Source organism: Osmerus mordax, chromosome 10, assembly GCF_038355195.1.
Source record: "Osmerus mordax isolate fOsmMor3 chromosome 10, fOsmMor3.pri, whole genome shotgun sequence".
Lineage (NCBI taxonomy): Eukaryota > Metazoa > Chordata > Actinopteri > Osmeriformes > Osmeridae > Osmerus > Osmerus mordax.
The window spans coordinates 2789165-2809451 of record NC_090059.1 but is presented as its reverse complement, the minus strand read 5'-3'; the positions used below and the strand labels follow the sequence as shown (position 1 = coordinate 2809451).

The 20287-nt window shown below is 46.0% G+C and overlaps 2 protein-coding genes across 2 annotated transcripts in view; one reads left to right on the top strand and one right to left on the bottom strand.

Moving 5' to 3' along the window:
* dock1 (dedicator of cytokinesis 1) overlaps positions 1–20287 on the top strand; it is a 208916-nt gene that overhangs the window by 101066 nt on the left and 87563 nt on the right. The gene's annotated exons all lie outside the window — the stretch shown is intronic.
* LOC136950427 (inhibitory synaptic factor 2A) lies at positions 159–15518 on the bottom strand. The gene is made up of 3 exons (XM_067244769.1): positions 14305–15518; positions 8912–8983; positions 159–342 (listed from the first exon to the last, which is right to left on the bottom strand). Exons 1-3 carry the CDS (start codon positions 15516–15518, stop codon positions 159–161), a joined length of 1470 nt encoding a protein of 489 aa, XP_067100870.1.

Genomic DNA, 20287 nt, shown 5'->3' with positions numbered 1-20287 from the left:
CCAACTCAATATCCTCTCCAAGTCCTCACAGGAATTACAGGTGACCAGGCCATTAAACAGCAGGCTGGATTATATTTGTGAAACCTTTCCCCCCCTTGATAGATGCATAAATCCTATGGCATGGTGAGTGAGTGTGGTGGTGTTGACTGTGGAACTGTTCACAGGAACCAGAGTTTCCAGCGGGCATGCTTCTTGGAGTCTGCTTTGGACTTGCGTTTGGGGGTGGAGGTGTAGGCCTCCGGGGGGTAAGGCAGGGAGGAGAAGGGGGCGTCTTCCGCAGGGCACAACCTCGTCATCAGCGCCTGCAGCTTGTCCTCCTGCTGCTTGAAGTCCAGCTCCACACTGCGGCAAGCAGAGAGAGGAGGGACGGAGGGACCGAGGGAGGGAGGGAGGGAGGGAGAGAAACGTGTTAACTTCCATAGAGACTTTACCCCTTCTCTTCTCCCCTCTTCACAGGCATACACGCATCTGCCTTGCTGAATAATATTTGGCCATTTGTTCTCTCTTTAAGGACTTTTAAAAATCAATCCCATGGGATTAATATTCATAATCTGATGTCTTTGCTCCCTTCCCCACATGGCTCATCTGTTTTGATCAATAATCAGGTCCTAGCAGTGGCCTACGCCTCCAGCAGCCTGCGACTCATGCTAGAGATCCACTCTAGCCCTGTTCTCACTTCAACTCCCTCCCCATCCTAGGGATCCATTCTGAGCCCGTAGATACTGTCTGTAGAAAACTACTGTGTTTTGGTAACCCCATTCGGTGTCCATGATTTTTAATACATTTGCTTTGATTTCTAAGTTCACCAAAGCTTTCTTCTCTCTCAAACCCTTCATGACTCCAGCTTTTGATGACAATGTTTACTATGGAAAGCCTAGGAAGTGTTTGAGAACTGGAGTGGAACAGGGTAGCATTGATCCCAGGGGGAGATTCTCAACTGTAGAGAGTACCTCTTATTCCCCCCCCCCTCCCCCAACACACACACAACCCACCTCACCTCCTCCTACTCCCCCTCTTCCTCCTCCCCAGAGTTCTCTATATCCTGCGGTGCCTTGGTACAGTATGGGATTACATTTCAGACAGCCCATATCCACATGTGCCCTAATCCCTGCCCACCCACCATCTGATTCCAGGGCTGTACAAAGTGAAACAGTCAGATTATAGCCTCAACCCCAGGATGTGTTGAGGGTTTAATCTGCCTGGGCAGCTGTAAGTGAAACAGACAGGCCACCGTTCAGACAGACCACCAGATTGTTACACAGGCAGCCAGACAATCAGCCAGCCAGACAGACAGGCAGACAGGCAGGTTCCAGCCATCCAGCAGGTTAGACAGACAGACACAGACAGGGAGACAGATTTATTTGTGGCCATGAGTGAGATGAGATGGTAGCCCCACAGCAGAGTATTCAGTGTAATTAAAGATAAGACAACACAAACACAGATACATTCTGTTTGAATGTTCATTGGCCAAATATTTGGGGGAATCTTGCATTAAACTATTAAGTAAACCTGATGAATATGACCTAACCTTGTATACAACACTGTTTCCATCGCACAGGTCAATGCTTCACAGTATTGATTAGGAATGAATACACTCAAGTAAGGGTTTTTGACATGGAATTAAGTGTATGTATTGGACACTCAGCACTTGGATAAAGTCCTTTACAATGAACAAACAAGCAGTGAAGCTTTTAGAAATCAATTATTTGAAGAGGTAGCTTGTACTTATGCGGTTATCGGTGTGTCTGTCTGCGTGTGTCTGTGTGTGTCTGTGTGTGTCTGCGTGTGTCTGTCTGTGTGTGTCTGTGTGTGTCTGTCTGTGTGTGTCTGTGTGTGTCTGTCTGTGTGTGTCTGTGTGTGTCTGTCTGTGTGTGTCTGTGTGTTTGCACACCCTCCTGGGGGACACGCCGGACAATCCAGATAAGAATTGAAAACGCTATTATCATTACTCTCACAGCTTCTACTGCTTATACCACTGCCACACCACTGGCAGACAACATCACAAAATGATGATCGTTGGAATGTCACTTTTGTGTCAGAACTTTTCCCTGCTGGGATTCAGAAACAGGGAAACCACCCAACAGACTGGTTTCCAGAGCTGTAATCTACAACATTATTGCACATCAACGTTTTTCCTTAAAGTAGAAGGGAAGACCAGAGCAAGTTGCCATACTTCGGTAATGTGGACATTTCACTGCATTACAATATGTTGACATAATTGTGGTAGTGTTTTGTAACTCGACATGCAATTTGAGTTGTGGGTTCAAGTGCCGACTACTCTACAATTTATTTTATTACTTTGCATGCATCTTTTTAGCGATTTTTTTTTTCTAGGTAGTTTCAACAAGTTTTGAAACGGAAACTTAAAAAGATTATGTAAAATGCATTGTGACAACTCAACTAGGGTTGGGTATCGATAACCAGATCCATTTTAAGAGCAGTTACAAATCCCCAAGAACCGTGGATTTGATAAAACTTTGCTTCCTAACTTTATTACGAAGGGTATTACGATCCCTTGGTGGTATTTGTCTGTAGATAAAATTGCTAATTTGCAAGAGGTTTCTTCCCCACTGTGGCTTGTTCTCCTTTGATTGAGCCTTTCACATGGCTACAGGCTGATGGGTTGACTTTACAGCTCAAATATAATAATGACGTAATGACAAAGTGAAAAAAGTGTGTTTAATATTTTTTATAGATTTGAAAAAATTATTAGCATTTTTCACGTTATCACTATGGGGTATTTTGTGTATAAATTTAGGGGAAAAAATCTTTATACATTTTGGAATACGCTGTAACATAAGGTGGAAAAATGTAAAAGCTGTGAATACTTTCCGGATGCACAGTAGCCTATAACTTGATGTTTTTTGTAGTTATATTGTGTATAGTACAGGATAACATAATAGGCCTACAAATGTTGTTGAATAAATAACGAAAGCGTGACATGTTGTTTTTCTGAGAAATACCAATGGATATTCTCCTCTGTCTATTTGCACATCAGAATCAGAGCTAGCTAACAGAACATTATATTATTTTCCCTGCTGCTCACCATGAAATACTACTAATTACAGTCCCACGCTTGTTGTTCGACCTTCTCTGCCCTCAAACACAAACTTTTCAACTATTTCAAACCCTCTTTGTTATGACGAGACAGCCTTGAAAATGTACTATGGATGTACAGTGTACAGTATGTCCTTATCCAACCCGGCAGAACCCTGTCTGCCCCCCCCCCCCCCCCCCCCCCCCCCGTGAGTCCAGCTGTGATGCAGTTCCTGGCTTAGAACTAAAGGTCAGATCCATGAACTCAACTCAACTCAAAAGTGACCTTAAAGCTCCATCAGAAAGTTCCTAAATCTCCAGTCAGCTGTCATCAAAAAGACACTATAGCATTTGATGTAGGAAAATGTAGTTCCACTTCAAGCCCATATTAGGCCCCTAACTTCATGCCATCTGTCTTAAAGTAACAGTAGTATTTTATAATAAGAGAGAATCTCAAGTGACTACTGTCAGCAGACTGGAATCTCACATCTTTAAATCTTAACAGTTGGACTTAGATGAATTCTTGGCATCTTATGTTCTGCTGTTCGTGATGTAATGAACTGGTTGTATTGGTCAGAGCACATAGGGAGATAATGATTGTGGCACATAGTGATTATCAGCCGTACTGTACTCCTTTCAAAGCACCCAGAATCATCAAACAAACTAGCAGCAATGGCCTTCCACCACAGGATTGGCTCACCTGGGGAACTTAACAGGCAGGAGCTAGCAAATTTTCAGAACAGCCTCATTAGAAAATGGACACAGCAGAAAAGACAACCACTTTTTAACTGAAAATTCATTATTTTTGTCCGAGCCCTTATCTTAACTGTCATCCCCCTCCTCTGCCTGTTGAAGGCCTTGTCACGTTCCAGTTTGGTTTACCTGAAGGGGAACATTGGCTGTTTTTTCTTCCTCGCTCCCTCCCTCCCTCCCGCTGGGCCAGTCCTGTCTCCTGAGTGGGTCGTTGGATCAGAGCAAACTAAGCAAGACACTTTGGACCTTGTTAGTCTTTAACCTCCCACTCACAGACCACAGACTGAAAACAGAGTGATCCCCTCTCCCTCCCTGCTTTTCATATCCTCCTCTTCTTCCCTGATATCTCCCTAGGAGAGTCTCCTCAGGTCACTACATGTCTTGTGCTCTCTCTCTCTCTCTCTCTCTCTCTCTCTCTCTCTCTCTCTCTCTCTCTCTCTCTCTCTCTCTCTCTCTCTCTCTCTCTCTCTCTCTCTCTCTTCTCTCTCTCTATCCTCTCTCTGTCTGTCTGTCTGTCTCTCTCTCTCTCTCTCTCTCTCTCTCTGTCTCTGTGTTCCTGTTCCTCTTTGTCTGTCTCTCAGTCTCTAGTTCTTGAATCTTCCTATGACTGGCCCCTCGTGTCATCCTGCAGATATCTTTCCAGTATCTATGGCAACGAGCTGCCACCTTCCAGAGCTACTCCTGTCTGCGCCAGAACACTGGCAGAGAAAGTGCAAAGTTTGTCAAGTCAGCCTTTCTGCTCTGTAATTTACATGTGCTGAAACTTAATCAGATCATCATTCCTTAGCAACGCTTAATTGATTTTCAGACATTCCCTCTCTGTGTCCATTTTTGTCTTGCTGTCTTTTTTCTATTTCTCCATTTCATGCTGTCTCTTTCTCTATTCTCCCCACACACACACACCCAAGATGCTAACCCAGATTGTTCTAACACTACTTAGCCATGGGACACAAAGTCTGGTTAATTATGAAGTTAAATGATGGGAGATGTCTGTCTCCTTTTGTTGGCTGGGTCCACCCAGATCTGCAATCTTTATCTGCACAGGTGACATCCATCTGTCTGTCTAATCAACACATTAGCACAAATCAGCAATGCCAGGCGAGAAAAAATAAAAACAGATTAGCGTTTCGAGCTCAAACAAAAAGCATTAAGTCAAACCAGGCTTAAAGCAGTGCTCTCAAAATAAAAATGGAACACTTTCAAATCCTCTTTCATGCCATCCTGGGCCTTTCTTTGCCATTTCTCGTTCTCCCTCCCCCTGGCTCTCTCTCCCTCTTTCTCTTTCCTTCTCTTTATCTCTCTTTCCTTCCACCCGGATTGGCTTGGCTGAAAGAAAATGAATTGCACTAATCTTTTTTCCATGCCCTTTCTAACTGGTCTATCTAGGTGTCATGCATTAATCATTCCATCCCAAGTTTATATGAACATGGCCTCCATCCTTGGATGGAAGAGGAGTGGGAGAGAGAGATGAAGGAAGAGAGCGAGGGAGATTGGCAGGGCAGGTGATATGAAGTGCAGAGACCAGAGTCTTCTACAGCATATTGTATTCTCTAAGAGGGCCACACCCAAGCAGTACACAGCAGTAGAAGAGAGCCGTTTATTATTCACTCATGAATAATATGCAGGTTAGTTGCTATGGTGTCCACTGTGTCAGGATTGGTTAGGTTTGGAAGTGAGATTGTTCAGTAAACTTGTCATATCAACCCAAACTTCTCTGTTCTCTCACACCCACACACACCCACACAGGCAAACTATTTGTTCAGTGGAAAGTATCAAATCACATTATGCTATGTGCTCAACCTACACACAAACACACACACACACACTTACAGGATTAATCAGGTGAGATTGTCTTCATAGAGCTGTGAGTATTTCAACGCTTAATCCAGGGCTGGTATGTGCAAGAAGCCCCTAAATTTGATTCCTTCGTCGCACAGATGTTCAACAGCCAGCCCCCCTAACTCAGCCTGCTCTTATAAAATCGAAGCACCACAGCCAAATAACATGGCTGTCTCACTAAGAAAAGCCCTGGTCTTTATCATGGGGAAGCCTTGACTCTGTCTCCCGTCCTGTCTCCGTGTTGAGAGTGACCACGTCGATGGGGTATGGTGTGTTTGTATAGACGTGTACCACACACAGAACATATGAACGACATGGCAAACAGTCATTGCTTGTCCGCTGAGTGGATGATCCACGCGACACCCGACGATTAAATTTGACCTGACAAGTCCTCGTAAACACACCAGTTCTACTTGAGTCGCTGCCTCTTCTCTTGGGGGGGGATCCCTCTGACAGCGAGGGCGAGATAGGAAGACATATCACGCTCTTCCGTCGCAGAGTCTGATACGTCCTGACAGTTAAATTCAGTAGTTAAGCGTGTGGGTTTATATCTGTCACTGTCATCCCTGTACCTTTCCTACAAGAAAGCAGGCCAGCTGAATGGGTCTGTTGTCTCAATATTGTGATGAGAGCGTTGGGGATGCAAGCACCACTTCCTTGCTGGGAAGGCTGGGAGCGAGGGTCGTCGACACAGCGCTGGCAATAGAGCGGGCTGGCGAATGACAGCATGTTTATACTTAGACCGACTGGCACGGTCTGTCTCGTGTTTGACGTTAGCAACACGTTAGCAACACCATCAGCGAGTGTTGGCTTGCTTCACAGCTCTGAGAGGGCTGGCGTGAGAGGGGAGAGGAGGGGAGACGAGAGGAGCTGGGAGGGGAGCTGGGAGTGATGATGGGCACTATACGAGGGACTGGTCAGGAGTTCATAAGCTAGCAAGAGTATTTACTCATTCACGAGGCCCTACCTAATTGTATACTTGTATACTTGGAATGCTGAAGCAGCATTCCAAGTATTGTTCTTTGAATCTTTATTCAACTTCTTCATATTTTTATTCTATTTCTTCCGTGACACCTTTCAGCGCCTTCAAATCTTCAGTTATTAAAACCGTTCAGTTATTAAAACCGTTCAGCTATCAAAAGATTCAGCAGTTTCAGGCTATGACTTCTATGACTTTTCAGATTTCTGCCTCTTATGTTTGAATTAATATAAATATATATATTCATAATATTTTTTACATGGTTTTCCAATTGAGTTTTTTTTCAAATCCTCTCAATCCTCTTAAACTTCTTGAACTTTCAAATCCTTCTTCTTCCTCAATCTTTCAGCTACAGCCACCATTTAAACTTAAAAATGTTGACAAAACCCTAAACTATTATTTGTTTTATCTGCTTTTTGATATCTATTCAACTTTTTAAAATATCACTGATTATGTTTCATGAGTTTTTCAAACCGTTTCTGAGATTTACATGGGTGTGTATGTGGAGAGCCTAGAGTGCTGACTGAAACGCTTAGAGTGGAGCGGAGCTTTGAAATCAGTTTCAAAAAGTATTTCTAGTTTGCCAGCATTGCCACAATTTTCTCGGAAAATATCCTTATTTTTTGGATTGGACGTATAGTTTTGCGTCTAGGTTAACTTGTTTGAGGTGTGGATTCTAGGTACATTTCTTTTGTTCTCTCTGCCCAGCTCGTTAACGGTCACAGCTATGCCATCACCGTGGCAAGCAAACAGACACGCGCCACTCAGTCTCTCACACAGGTGATTGGTATTAGCTTATTAGTGGAGTCACAAGACGGAGATATTCAGTCAACTCGTCTCATTAAAAGACTAAGAGCACTACACAACTACTACCACTACTGATACTACTAACTGCTACTACTAGTGCACCTGCTGCTATATCTTATGCCACTACTACAATTACTAATTTTGTTTTACTACTATTGCTAATGGAACTGTTTTGTTCTACTACGCCACTGATACTACTGTATCTGCTACAGCTATTACTATCCCAACTATAATTTCAGCTACTAAAACTAATATTCTACTTCTTCTACTACAGTTTAACAGTTCAGCTTTAAGCTTCTCCCGCATTGTATTTCAGCTCTTAGCATTGTTAGATCTGGATAAGAGCGTCTGCTAAAAAAAATAACTAAATGTAGATGATGAAGTTCAGATTCCACAATGCTTCTTTTGTGTGACTCACACATTTTTTTTTATTAATTTCAGCTTGCGGGTATTTTCTCTTTTCTGTATTTTCAGCAATAAAAAAATAATAATTTCAGCTTTCAGCGTTCCAACGCATTTTCTGCAGTTTCTAGTTCACAACCCTGTCCATGCCGAGTCTCCCCTCCGTCACTCTCTGTGGCCCTTACCATGCCCCCACATACCCTGAAACACCCCCACCCACACCCTCATCCATCCACGCACTCACCTTCACACTCCCACAGCCTCAAACATCTACACACACTGGTACCCACACCCGCACACCCACCCACACACTCAACTGTGCACACAACCACACACACAACCCTGCCCTCATCCGCACCCACACACCTGAACATACACGCACACACCCACAGGCACAAACACACACACACATGCCTACATACCCTTTCACCCAAACATACACACCCGGTCATAGACACACACACAGCACCCCCCAGCTGGACACCCACACACACATGCCCACTTACCCAAACAAACACAAGCGCACACCCATGCACCCCCCCCCCCCCCCCCTTGCACACACAGAGAGTTCTGGAGAGCACATAACAACACTGCTTCTGAGGCCCAACATCAAAGTGAGTGAGATGGACCTCTCTTTAGAAGGCTCCTCTGTATTAGCCGGAGGCTTGTCGGTCAGACAGCAAGATGCAGAGCGATTTAACCTCCTCGTTAAACAGAGGATCAGAGTGGAGGAGCCACTTAGTAAACTAAAGTACTCTGTCACAGATCACTTTTCTCTCTCTCTCTCTCTCTCTCTCTCTCTCTCTCTCTCTCTCTCTCTCTCTCTCTCTCTCTCTCTCTCTCTCTCTCTCTCTCTCTCTCTCTCTCTTTGTCTCTCTTTGTCTCTGTCTCTCGCTCACTCTGTCTCTCTTTTTCTGTGTCTCTCCCTCTGTCTCTCTCTCTTTTTCTCTCTCTGCCACTACTACAACTGCAGTGTTTGTGTGTCTGTGTATGAGAGATCTTTAGCTAGAGGTGCTGCTCCTCCATCAGTCATGCGCCCCACACTGTCCTCCCATGGACAGAGCTGTCCAGTAGCGCTACAGAGGAACCACTGACCTGTAAATGATGCACGCGCTGTTCCGACACGTGTCACAGTTGGCCGTGTCCTGTCCCGTTCGATAGGAGAGTCTGTGAGGAAGAGAAGAGTGTGAAGATGATCATACCCCCCTTCCTCCTCCCTCGGGATGTTGGTCCCTGCCTATTACTGTCCCCCCACCCCACCCACTGCTAACTTGTTCGGTGTTTGTGTGTGTGTGTGCATGCACTGTGTTAGCTAGGATACACTCATTCAGACGTTTCCTGTTCTCGCTTCGTGCTTTTTAATCGTCCGGCCCCACTTGACCCCTGACCCACGCCTCAGTGGGAGGCCCTCTCTGCCTCCACATTAAAGGGATTCTCCTCTGCATTAACATGTTGGGCCAGGGAGAAGTCAATATGGATCCATAGTAATGTACCTGGCCTGGTCATTTCTGCAGCCTGGCTATGGCCATGGGATGAGCCGAACTCAACGCATACGCTATGCAGATTGATGTCAGGCTAGCCATAAAGATGTTCATACTGTGGATGGGTTAGTATTTAACGATTTATTTAGTTAGTTTTTCATAAAAGGTAAGCGTGCAAGGCTGCATGCTGTGTTCGCATTTTAGTAAAGACGCTTTGTCATTTTAGTGCACTTCACCGAGGTGTTCATCTCAGGCTGGATCTCTACAGTCCAGGCTACTGCAGAGGGGCACAGAGTGAGGACTCCTACCTCTCCTTCAGAGCTACTGGCCTCTGATAGGCATGTCTGGGGGAGGGATGAGCCGTATCAGAGGGAAAGAGGTGCACATGATACCCAATCGATCGTCTCCAAGTGGGTGGTTTGAGTGATTCAGTCGCGGATGTTTGCCTTCAATCTACTCACACGAACAGAAGATTGCTTTCATGCACACGTGCGTGCGCTCGCACACAGACACACACCCTCACTTCCACACGGACTCTCTTACTCAGATCAAAGCAATATGTGTTTCTGTGGCCTGATATGACTTGGAATGTCACCAAACCTCTTTGATGTCAGTACTAGAGATCCAGCATAAAATATCAGAGAAGACAATGTAAAGGTCTCTGGGCTAGGATGATGGGGGGTGGGTCTCTTTCAGGGAATAGAGAAAGTTAGAAACCTTAAAAGATGAAACACAGCAAGGCTGAGTCAACCATCGCAGCCTCCTTATTTCATCAGGACAATATTCAGGTGTACGAGTGGGAGGCAAAACCAGCTCCTAATGGAATACTTTCATCCCCCATCTACTTGAACGTCCCATTTGTTTTGTTTTTATATATATATTATTATTATTATTATTTTTATTTTTTTTCTTAAGTGCACCTGTTTCAGTAATGTGTTTCAGTGACAGAACATTAGGTTTGGGAAATGTGTTTTGTGTGTAACGGCTGTTTTATTGCACTGTTGATGAAAGCACTCCTGTATGTAGCGTTTGTGACTTGTTGGAGGGTTTAGTTCGGTGATATAGGCAGGCGTGGATTAATGCACTGGCTAGCTTACAAGTGCAGGGGGCCCCGGATTGGCTGAACTATATATTATTTTTTACGTGAGAGAGAATACTATAAGAAACATTAACAAAATTAAGCAGAGCAGTTTGACTTAACCCCTATATGTCCATAAACAAACTCAACTGATTGGCTAAATGAAATCAGATCTGATTTTCAAATAATCCTACGTAGCATGTTTATGTTTAGCACACACACTCCTTTTTCCCCCCGTTATATTCCCTCTCTGTCCCCTCAACCACGCCATGCCACCTGTGCAGACCAGCGTTGAAGCAGCCACTCGAAATGGAAGCCCTGGCAATCTCTCTCTGTCTCATGACAGCTGTATTTTTTGCCTTAATATCAATATTGTTGTCATTTTCCTGACCGGGAGGGGGGGGGGGGTCGAAGGCTGAAAAAGTGGAGTGGAAGTGTTAGCGTGCTGGCTGGGTGTGTAATTAAAGGCTGTCAGCGGTGCTTAACAGGCGCCAGGGAGAGAGGTGACCCCTGGATGACGGCTCAGGAGGAGGTCAAGCTCTCCTCCGATCACGGAGTCGATTGATAGTCTTGATGGGGTGTCCAGGTCCCAGCCTGGACCCTCACATCTCTTCTCTCCCCTGCTCGCCTCTCCTATCTCTCTCACGGTCTCCCCTGTGTCTGGTTCTCTCTCTCACCCTCTCCGTCTCTCTCTCTGTCTCTCTCTCTTTCTCTCTATAACACAGCTAATAAGGGACTGGGGGTGGGGGGGGAGGAATGTGGAGCTCATTCTAACCGACATCTTTGGGGGGAGCCAGAAGTGCCATGAACAATATATTTATACGCCGGTCCCTGCCGGCACAGGGTGAGCTCTCCCAAAGGTCAATGTAGTCTGAGTGAGAGTCACACACACACACACACACACTCACACACACAGACACACACACCCCCGACCCCGCCAGGCCTGATGAGTGTGATTAATTGGGCGGCAGTGGCACTGTGCTGATGATGCAGCAGATATATTCAAAACCCTGTCCTGCCTAAAGACAAGAGCCCCCCCCCCCCGTCTCTTCCTACTGTGCACCGAGGGCACAGCTGTGTGTGTGTCCATCAGGGACAGAGAGGACATCAGGGCCTGAGCCAGGCTGTCTCGGATGCCAGGAGACATAATCTATGTCCTCCACCCTTCAGCAAACCCCCCCTGTCACCCCGCCAACCTGGCAGAGGGAACACGGAGGACCTGTGAATAACAGTGAGGCATAGGATGATTCTAATTATACCCAGAGTCAGGAAGACAAGGATCCCTCTCTATGCTCTCTTTTTCTTTCCATCACATATTCTCACTTTTGTTTTTTACACCTCTTTTTTTCATATTTTCCTTTTTTTTTCTCCTCTAATTTTTTCTCTCTTCCTTGCTCTCTTTCGCCCCCTCCTCGCTCTCTTTTCCCTCCCTCTCTCTATCGCTCTCTTTCTTTCTCACTCTGTCTCTCTCCTCCCTCTCTATCTCCTCAGAACACACAGATCAGCGTGAGAGTGCCTAGAGGACTGGCATACAGCTAAACTGGGCCTCTGCCACACAACCAGATATTTTAGGTTCATGTGTTTCAACTGTTATGTAGTTGCTGGCTTAGCTAACAGAATGGCATGTCCCTTTGTGTTTGGGGAACAGTGGAAACGGAGTCTTCCTCCCTTCAAATATCATTCTGATTCACACACAGGGAAAAAGTATTTTATTTCATGCTTCGATATCCTATTTGTTGCATTTGCTGTTTATCTCCTGTAAAGTTTGATAATATGATTCCTGCAACAGAGTGGCTTTTTGGAAATACATTTGGGAAAATCTGTTTTGTGTGATCCATGCCCCTTGTATGACAAACGAATATTGATGATCTAGGCTGTAATGTAAAAGGCATCGTCGTGTTCACATTTCACCTTATAGCCTGAAGCTGTTATTACTTGTAGGCCAAGTGACATTTCTGAAGAGGGGGAACAGAGCTAATGTACCGTGGAAACACAGGGCACGGTAAATTCTGCTTGCCTCGCAAAGAAACCCTCCATACTCTGTGTGGGCCCAGGAATTGAAGTTCCTGACTATGAACTATAGAAGAACTTTAGAAGCTTTTAATGGAACAAAGCCTCTGGCTGTAGAGTCAGTGTTTTTGTTGTTGTTTACTTAAGAGTGTCCTACTGGAGCAGGTGACCCTGAAGTATCAGGTGTAGGTGGAACTCCTGCTAACAGCCACGCTGGCCTCTGTCCTGCTAACACCTCCATAAATCTGCTGGGAACCCACTAATGAGCTCCCATGCAGGGCAGGCAATGGGGTTGCTTTGCAAGACAACTAGTTTTAGTTTGAAATGACCCTATGTGGACGCAGGCCAAAGGCTGTGTTCTACACACACTGACACTCGCACACCTGCAATGTGTACTGTTAACTCTAGACCTTAGCTGGCTGGGTATGGAAACAGATACAGTTTAAGGTCACCTCCCCTCTCCACACTCAGGCTCATTTTGCCACCCATCAATAAGAGAGATTTGCCAGCCACACAACTTCTGGCAGAGAACCCACTCAGCTCTACATCTCAGTTTATTTAGCCTATATCTGCATGCAGTACCAGCGCTATAGTATTGAGTATGATGACTTGGAGTTTAAGCTTTTAAACGTGCAAACGTGTTTAGAATAAAATGCATCATATTATGCCTATTTTCAAAGAGAGGATTTCTTCCTTTCTGTTGTGATTTAACGCTTCCGACTGTTGAGATTGTATTATCATCGATTCACGACTATATGAGGGTATGTGCTCGCAGTGGTGTGTGTGTGTTTGTGTGCATGTCTACCTGTGAGTCAGGGTGCGTTGATGTGTTTGCAATGCGAATTGTTTGGATTCCGACTGCCCGGAGGTGATGGGTAGGAGAGATAGTGGTCAGAGTGGTTGCATCATTGATTCACTCAGGTGCACACCAAATTGGTCATTTTGTTGTTTCCATCCCAGAGGATAGACAACCCTCAAACTGTTTGAGCTGACTAAATTGTATCTAGTTCTCTTTTGTATAGACTCCCATTTCCATCAGACATCAAATGGGTTTTTCCCTGCGCCATGGTCTCTTTCGCTAGATGCACAAAACGGTGTACAAAACGACAATCAGCTAAAAGTAGGCCACGGAGCCTGTAGACAAAATGTCTATTCAAAGGAATTATGCTCATTCCATAAATATCCCCTATAACGATTGACATGATGTGCATGATCTTTTTTTCCATAAACGTAGCATGGGGAACTCCTCATTTTCATCTTCATTCACAGCAGTCTTTGGGAAGGTCTGTCTGTGTGACCGTGTGATTGGTCTTGTGTTTAGAGTAGCGGTGTTTTATGCTACGGGTCAGAAAACCACTTGGGCCAAATCGAGTGAGATGATCGGCTGGCAGTAGAGAATGGCGCTCGTGCTACGATCCGATGTGGAAGGACACTGTCTCTAACAGCCTTGTGTGGAAACACACACACACACAGGTATGCCCTCCCTGTTCTCACAGCGTTTGGGACAGTATTTAGTCGTGAATGAGACATCTCAGTACTCAGGGGAACACATGCAGAGAGAGCTCCACATGAAGAAAAAAAACAATAAATGTTCTCAGGAATGTAACTGGAACAAACAGTGATATCTCTATTTTGAAGTCTTAGTCCGGATTACGATTATTACATATCATACAATACTGTGCAAAATTCTTATGAGAGAGAAAAAAAGGAGCTAAAAGTAAAAAAGGTCCTCAATAGACAAATAAGGTTAAAAAAAACTCTTGGATGACTACGATTTTTGCACAATACAGTATGCCCTGCTATGTTCCTAGTACTACAGATGGAGATTCCTACTACTACAGATGGAGAACAGTCCAGGTGTAGATCTCTTCCCCCCTGGTTCAGTACCATCTGAATAGGAGTTGACGGAGCTGTCTTACCCCTCTCGGTGGGCCTCCCCTTTCTCCAGCTCCTGGATGACCCCCAGCAGCACTTTGATGGTTTCCTGACTGGAGCTGATCAGGTTCTCCATGGCCTGCAGCTGTGCCTTCACATCCCCTTCCTTTGTCACAGGCACTATCTGCTTACACACCTCACCCTCGCTCGCTGCCTTCACGCCCTCCGCCTCCTCCACGGCCCCCCGCGGAGGCTGCATCCGAGGCTGGGGAGAGAAGGGTCCAGAGTGGCACTGGGCCTGCGTGGTGCAGCCCCCCCCTGCAGCCCTCGGCAGGGTCTGAGACTGCAGCCCATTGAGCTGCACACCCTTCTTGCGCTTGGTGCGCACGCCCGGACTGTCCAGGCACTCCACCTGAGTCAGGGAGTTCCAGGCGATGGGGCCCAAGACTGTGGGCGTCCGGTCCGGCAGGGTCTGCAACGAGCCCTCCTCCAGGTTGAGCAGATGGCGCTTGGACGACGGCCGGTCCGGGTCGGGCTCCCCGTGTGGTAGTCCTCTCCTGGGCTTGGAGCTGACGCTGCACAGCTGGTAGTCTGCCTGCGGGGCGGCGCTGGGGAGGAGGCTGTCTGAGTCGGCGGCGCTGCAGCTGAGCCGCCGTGCAGCAGAGTCTGAACATGGGCCGTCTGAAACCAGGGCGGCGTGCTGCTCCACCGTGGCCACACACTCGCTGGTATGGAGCAGAGCCCTGGTCCTCCAGACCCCGCTCCCCGTGCACGCGCCCTCCACGCTGCCCTCCTCTGCCCCCGCCCTGGGCTGCTTCAGGTCCAGCAGGAAGCCGTTGTTCTGGCCCTTGTAGCTCTCCACGGCCGCCACATGCTTGATGGTGTGCCCGTGGCCCTTCTTGCGCTCGAAGGGGAAGGTCTGGTAGCGCTTCTTCAGGTCGGGCGACGTCTGCACGCCCGTGCTGCGCGTCACGTTGGGGATGGAGCGGCGGGCCGGCACCGTCATGTACTTGCGGTACGCCGCCTTGTAGGAGACCGGTTTGCCTCCGGCTGCTGCCTGCCTCGCCGCCTCTCTCTGCTCGTTCTGCGCCTCGCAGATGTCCTTGAAGCGCACCTGCAAGGCCTTGTTCCGCTTCCGCACATGCCGGCTGGCGTCCAGCGAGTACTTGACCTCCAGCGCCAGCGAGGCCGAGGGCGCCGTCTCAGAGTCGGACTCTGAGTTGATGAGCGCACACTTGCTGCCCTCCTTGCTCACCATGGTTCCTAGGCGGCAGGCGAGCAGAAAAAGAGAGGAGAGAGAGTGTTAATGCCTGCTGATGAAAGTTTGAGACCAACAGTAGTTTTCTGGGCGTCCTCGTGTGTGTACATATGGCTGATACTTAAGGACATGAGTGCCTCCTATTGAATTAGTAAAACGTCATCAAAAGGAAATTCCCTGAACACCTGTCTTGCTAATGAGTTGCACATACTGTACTTCATACTGTATATTTAAGCACTTCTCCCCAATGTCTTCCATAGTGCTCTCACAGCAATTGGACGGTATGTCTGTGTCAGATGTTGCTTTTACAAAGTCTGTCTCTCTCTGCGTTACGTGTGGAACAGGGTCTGAGTGAATCAACATTGGCTGTGAATCAACATTTACTGTTGGCCTTGGAGAAAGAAATATGTCCATCTGGCTTGTTCATTAACGATTTGCTGTGGTCTTTCAAGCTCGCCAATCCATCTGCTTTTATTTACTGAAAAACTGCAGGGGTGAGGTTTTAGTATGCCCTAAAATAATTCTAGCATTTAAAAATGTTTTAATATTTTTGTACTACATCTTTAATCTCTCAGTCTGTGAAACTGATGACACCAATGTTTAATAAGTGTTAGTCCTGGGGAGTCAGGTGGCTGAGCGGTTAGGGAAGCGGTAATCTGAAGGTTGCCAGTTCGATTCCCGGCTGTGCAAAATGACGTTGTGTCTTTGGGCAAGGCACTTCACCCTACTTGCCTCGGGGAGAATGTCCCTGTACTTACTGTAAGTCGCTCTGGATAAGAGCGTCTGCTAAATGACTAAATGTAAATGTAAATGTAGTCCTATTTGTCACTTGTTTCTTATTGCCTGGTAATTGCAGATTTTAATGCTATGACCTCACAACCTCTGAGTTGACAGGCTTGTGTGTGTGTCTGAGTGTGTGAGTGTGTGAGTGTGTGAGTGTGCGAGTGTGCGAGTGTCTGAGTGTCTGAGTGTGTGAGAACAGCAGCAGTAGTGCAGGTGTTCCCACTGTTCACCACTGATTCAGCAAGTTCGGCACACAACAAACCTCACAAGCCCTTTCACTGCTTACCTGCTCAGATTAAACTGTGAGTGTGTTTGCGTGTGCTTGTGCGCGTAGGCGCTAAGTGAAAAGAAGAAACGGGGTCAGTCAACCTATTACACTGTGGTCCGAATACCAACAGAGCTATCTCCCATAAGGTCAACTGCTCTCAAAAAGACAATCAATTATAACTCCACAATACAAGCCTGCCATATCACAGCTATCATGCAGTCTGCTTTCAAAGTCCAGCCAAGGTTCTCTGCATGGTGATGTACGATAGGTAAACCCTTCACTGCTGATGTAGACACCGATATCATATCCTTATCCCTCACTGCTTATCCACCGTGAGTGGTTATCATCCACAAGGATTTGTTTCTCTTTCTACTTTCTTGTCGATTATGGATCGGACGTCCCCTCCTAGATCATCAGATCAGAAGCTTCTTACTGGATCAGTTCAGCTGCACCACAGGGCAGGCTGATGTCCTGGTGTCATTTGGCACCACTAGCTTTTCTCTTTGTCTTTTCTCCCTCCTCCTTCATCTGTCTCACCCCCTTTTCATCTATCTCTCATCCTCTATTGCTGTCTCTCTTCCTCTCTCTCTCTCTCTCTCTCTCTCTCTCTCTCTCTCTCTCTCTCTCTCTCTCTCTCTCTCTCTCTCTCTCTCTCTCTCTCTCTCTCTCTCTCTCTCTCTCTCTCTCTCTCTCTCTCTCTCTCTCTCTCTCTCTCTCTCTCTCTCTCTCTCTCTCTCTCTCTCTCTCTCTCTCTCTCTCTCTCTCTCTCTCTCTCTCTCTCTCTCTCTCTCTCTCTCTCTCTCTGTGTCTCTCTCTCTCTCACTGTCTGCTGATTGCAGCATTACCCCCCAAGTGTAATTGGTGGGAGCGAAGAAAACACATGTCTTTATGTAAGAGAAGAGCCTTAGGTTATGTATGGTACAATCCAAAGAATTGTATCTCCCAATTATTTTTCCACTGAATGCTTTTGTAGAACAGTTTAAACTAATTGTATCATAGCAACAGCCCAGATATTTTTTTTCTTTCTTTCCTGAATCATGGTTTTCTGCTCCATGCGACTGAGAGCGTTCATCTATCGATCTGCAAAGTTTCGATTTGTTCACTCCGCCATCGCTGTTGGCTTGGCGTCCTCTTCTGTTTGCTCACCGGATGACATTTCGAGAGAGAAATTAAACTGTTGTCCTGCTTTCAGCTTAGGAATGAGGTCAGTGTTGACTGTAAGTACTCAGTTCTTGTCTCAAGTGAAGTCAAAATCAAACAACCACTCAGGGCTGCGTTTCCCGATAACGATGGATCGTAGCAACGATCAAGCAAAAAACGAATCCATTGATATTTCTTACGTGCGTTTCCCAAACATGCTCGTAAGGAGTAGGCTAATCTATGCACTTTCAAGAGTTACGAATTTTCAAGAGACACTTTAGCTACGATGTCTTTAGGAACGGCCCGTAAAACTAAGATTCATCCTACGATGGAATGCTACGATCAACTTAGGCTTATGGCGCTTTCGGGAAACGCACCCCAGAGCGGTGAGTCCAAAATCAAAAGAAGCGCTGATGATGAGGGTTCAGTTCGGGGAGATTCAGAAGGGAGTCCGACAGCAAATTGAACACCAATGTGATCTGATAATCCCAGTTGTCACTCCGGTATCTCAAGGAGTGATTTCTCTGAGGCATGCAAACCTTTTATCCCCACAACCCTGTCAGACGTGAGGTCACTCTACAATTCCACTGTAGACAACCTGTTTTCAGACGGCACACAGCGGGTCACTGTAGATTCCCTCAGACGCAGCTCTTCCCCCCCTCCAGCCACTTACGCAAACAGCATGAGTCACCATACGGGCTGGGCCAGGCCAGGCCAGGCCACCATGACAACAGTCTCTCACTCCATGCACTGATTTCCTGGGAAGAAGTGAAGTGAACTGACCCACAGTTGTCACCCAATAGGAGCTGGTAGGAGCTCATGGTAACTCATCTGGACATGATGAAATCTCTGTTAGGTCTGACCTTGTTGTCAAAACCTGTTATGCCTTGATCACCCGACACACTAGCGCTCATGTTTACTGTACATGCCAAAAGCATACAGTATAACCATTTCTACCAATAAAGTGTTCCTTTTAAGTCTTCAGATCAGAAGAGAAGTACCCTTTATAGTTTCGAACAGCACTATACAGAACTGTACTTGATCCATCAACTTTTCGTACTCCATACTAGTATTTATCACTAGTAATTTTTGTCTTGAAAGTGCCCAGCTTTTTGCGGCTGATTGGAGAGCACTTCATTTGGAGGGTGTATTTATTATAGTCCACCCTCCACTCCCACATCCATGTTGATGCTTGTCCCCGCCCAGGTAAGTGGCCCACATGAGAGCCCCTAACCGAGGGTCCAGGACTTGTGGAGTGGAGCTAGGCGTCTGCCAGGAGAGCTCCCAAGCAAAATTAGCCCGAAGTGCTCATGGACGACAGTGACAGACACAATTTATGTTAACCCTTGTGTTATCTTCGGGTCATTCTGACCCGTCAGTCATTGTGACCCACCGTCGTATTTCGACAACTTTACCGCAAACAAAAACAAAGTGAAGCATTTTCTTTTGACCGTTGGGCTGTCTCAGACCCCCCACATTGCGAAGGTTAAAAGAAAATTATTATTTTTTGTTTTTGTATTGGGTAAAATTGGGTAAACACAACGATGGTTCGTTATGAACCTTTGGGTCATGTGACCCGAAGGAAGCAGAAGGGTTAAGTGTGTTAATAGTTTTGTATCATAGAAGGACACAGCTATGCAACCTAGTGAGCGACAGTTGCTTATATATCAATCAGAGAATTGTGATTTTGGAGCTAAAATTTGAAACCCTCAGCCGAGTTTTTCCCTCTGTGTGGATGTTGCCAAGTAATTCAAGCCTGACTACTTCTCTGTTATCCTGTGTGCTCAGCGGAAGGGAAAGTTAATTAAGAGATGGATCACCAAGTCAGTGAATTCATCTGCTGAGAAAATGGCCTCCCATACAGATTGCCACCTTCAAAGAAGTGTTAAACTTTCCTCTAACTGTCCTTTTCCTACTCCTCTGCATTTTGCAGGGAGAATGTCTTTGCCATTGGCTGATTGAAAACTAAATATGGTTGTTGTGAATGGATGACTGATCCTGACTAGTAATGTACACACTGCTTGCAATTTAAAAAAGTAAAATAAATAGGAATACAGGGTACTTCAGACAAACTGTCCCTTTCATGATGTAAGGCTGGGTGTCATCTTGCCCCTACTTCTCATATGCACAAATCTGGAGTTGCTGGACGGAGTCTCTGCTTGATGGGTCTCACACCTCATTGTGTAACTTAATGTAGCATTGCTAGTCATATGTTGATAAGTAAGGGTCAAGATGTGGTCTGATTGGTTGTTCTTGGGTCTAAATTATGAAGCATTGTTCTGTGGATTCTTCATCTCCTGAGGGCTTCTCCACAGCTCTGGCTGGTCCTACTTATTATCCTTTCTCACCTCTTACTCTCTCTGATTTACAATAATCATGGTAGATAGGGCTGTCCCCACTCAGTCGACTGGTCGATTGTTTGGTCAATATGCTATTGGTGGGCTAAGATTTGTTTTAGTCGAGAAGCCGTATGCCAGTGTGTGATCTGATTCCCACTTGTGTCGCCATTGCTGAATTAAAGATATGTTCTACAGAAATTGTAGATTATATTATTTAAGACAAATAAAGCAATTAAAAA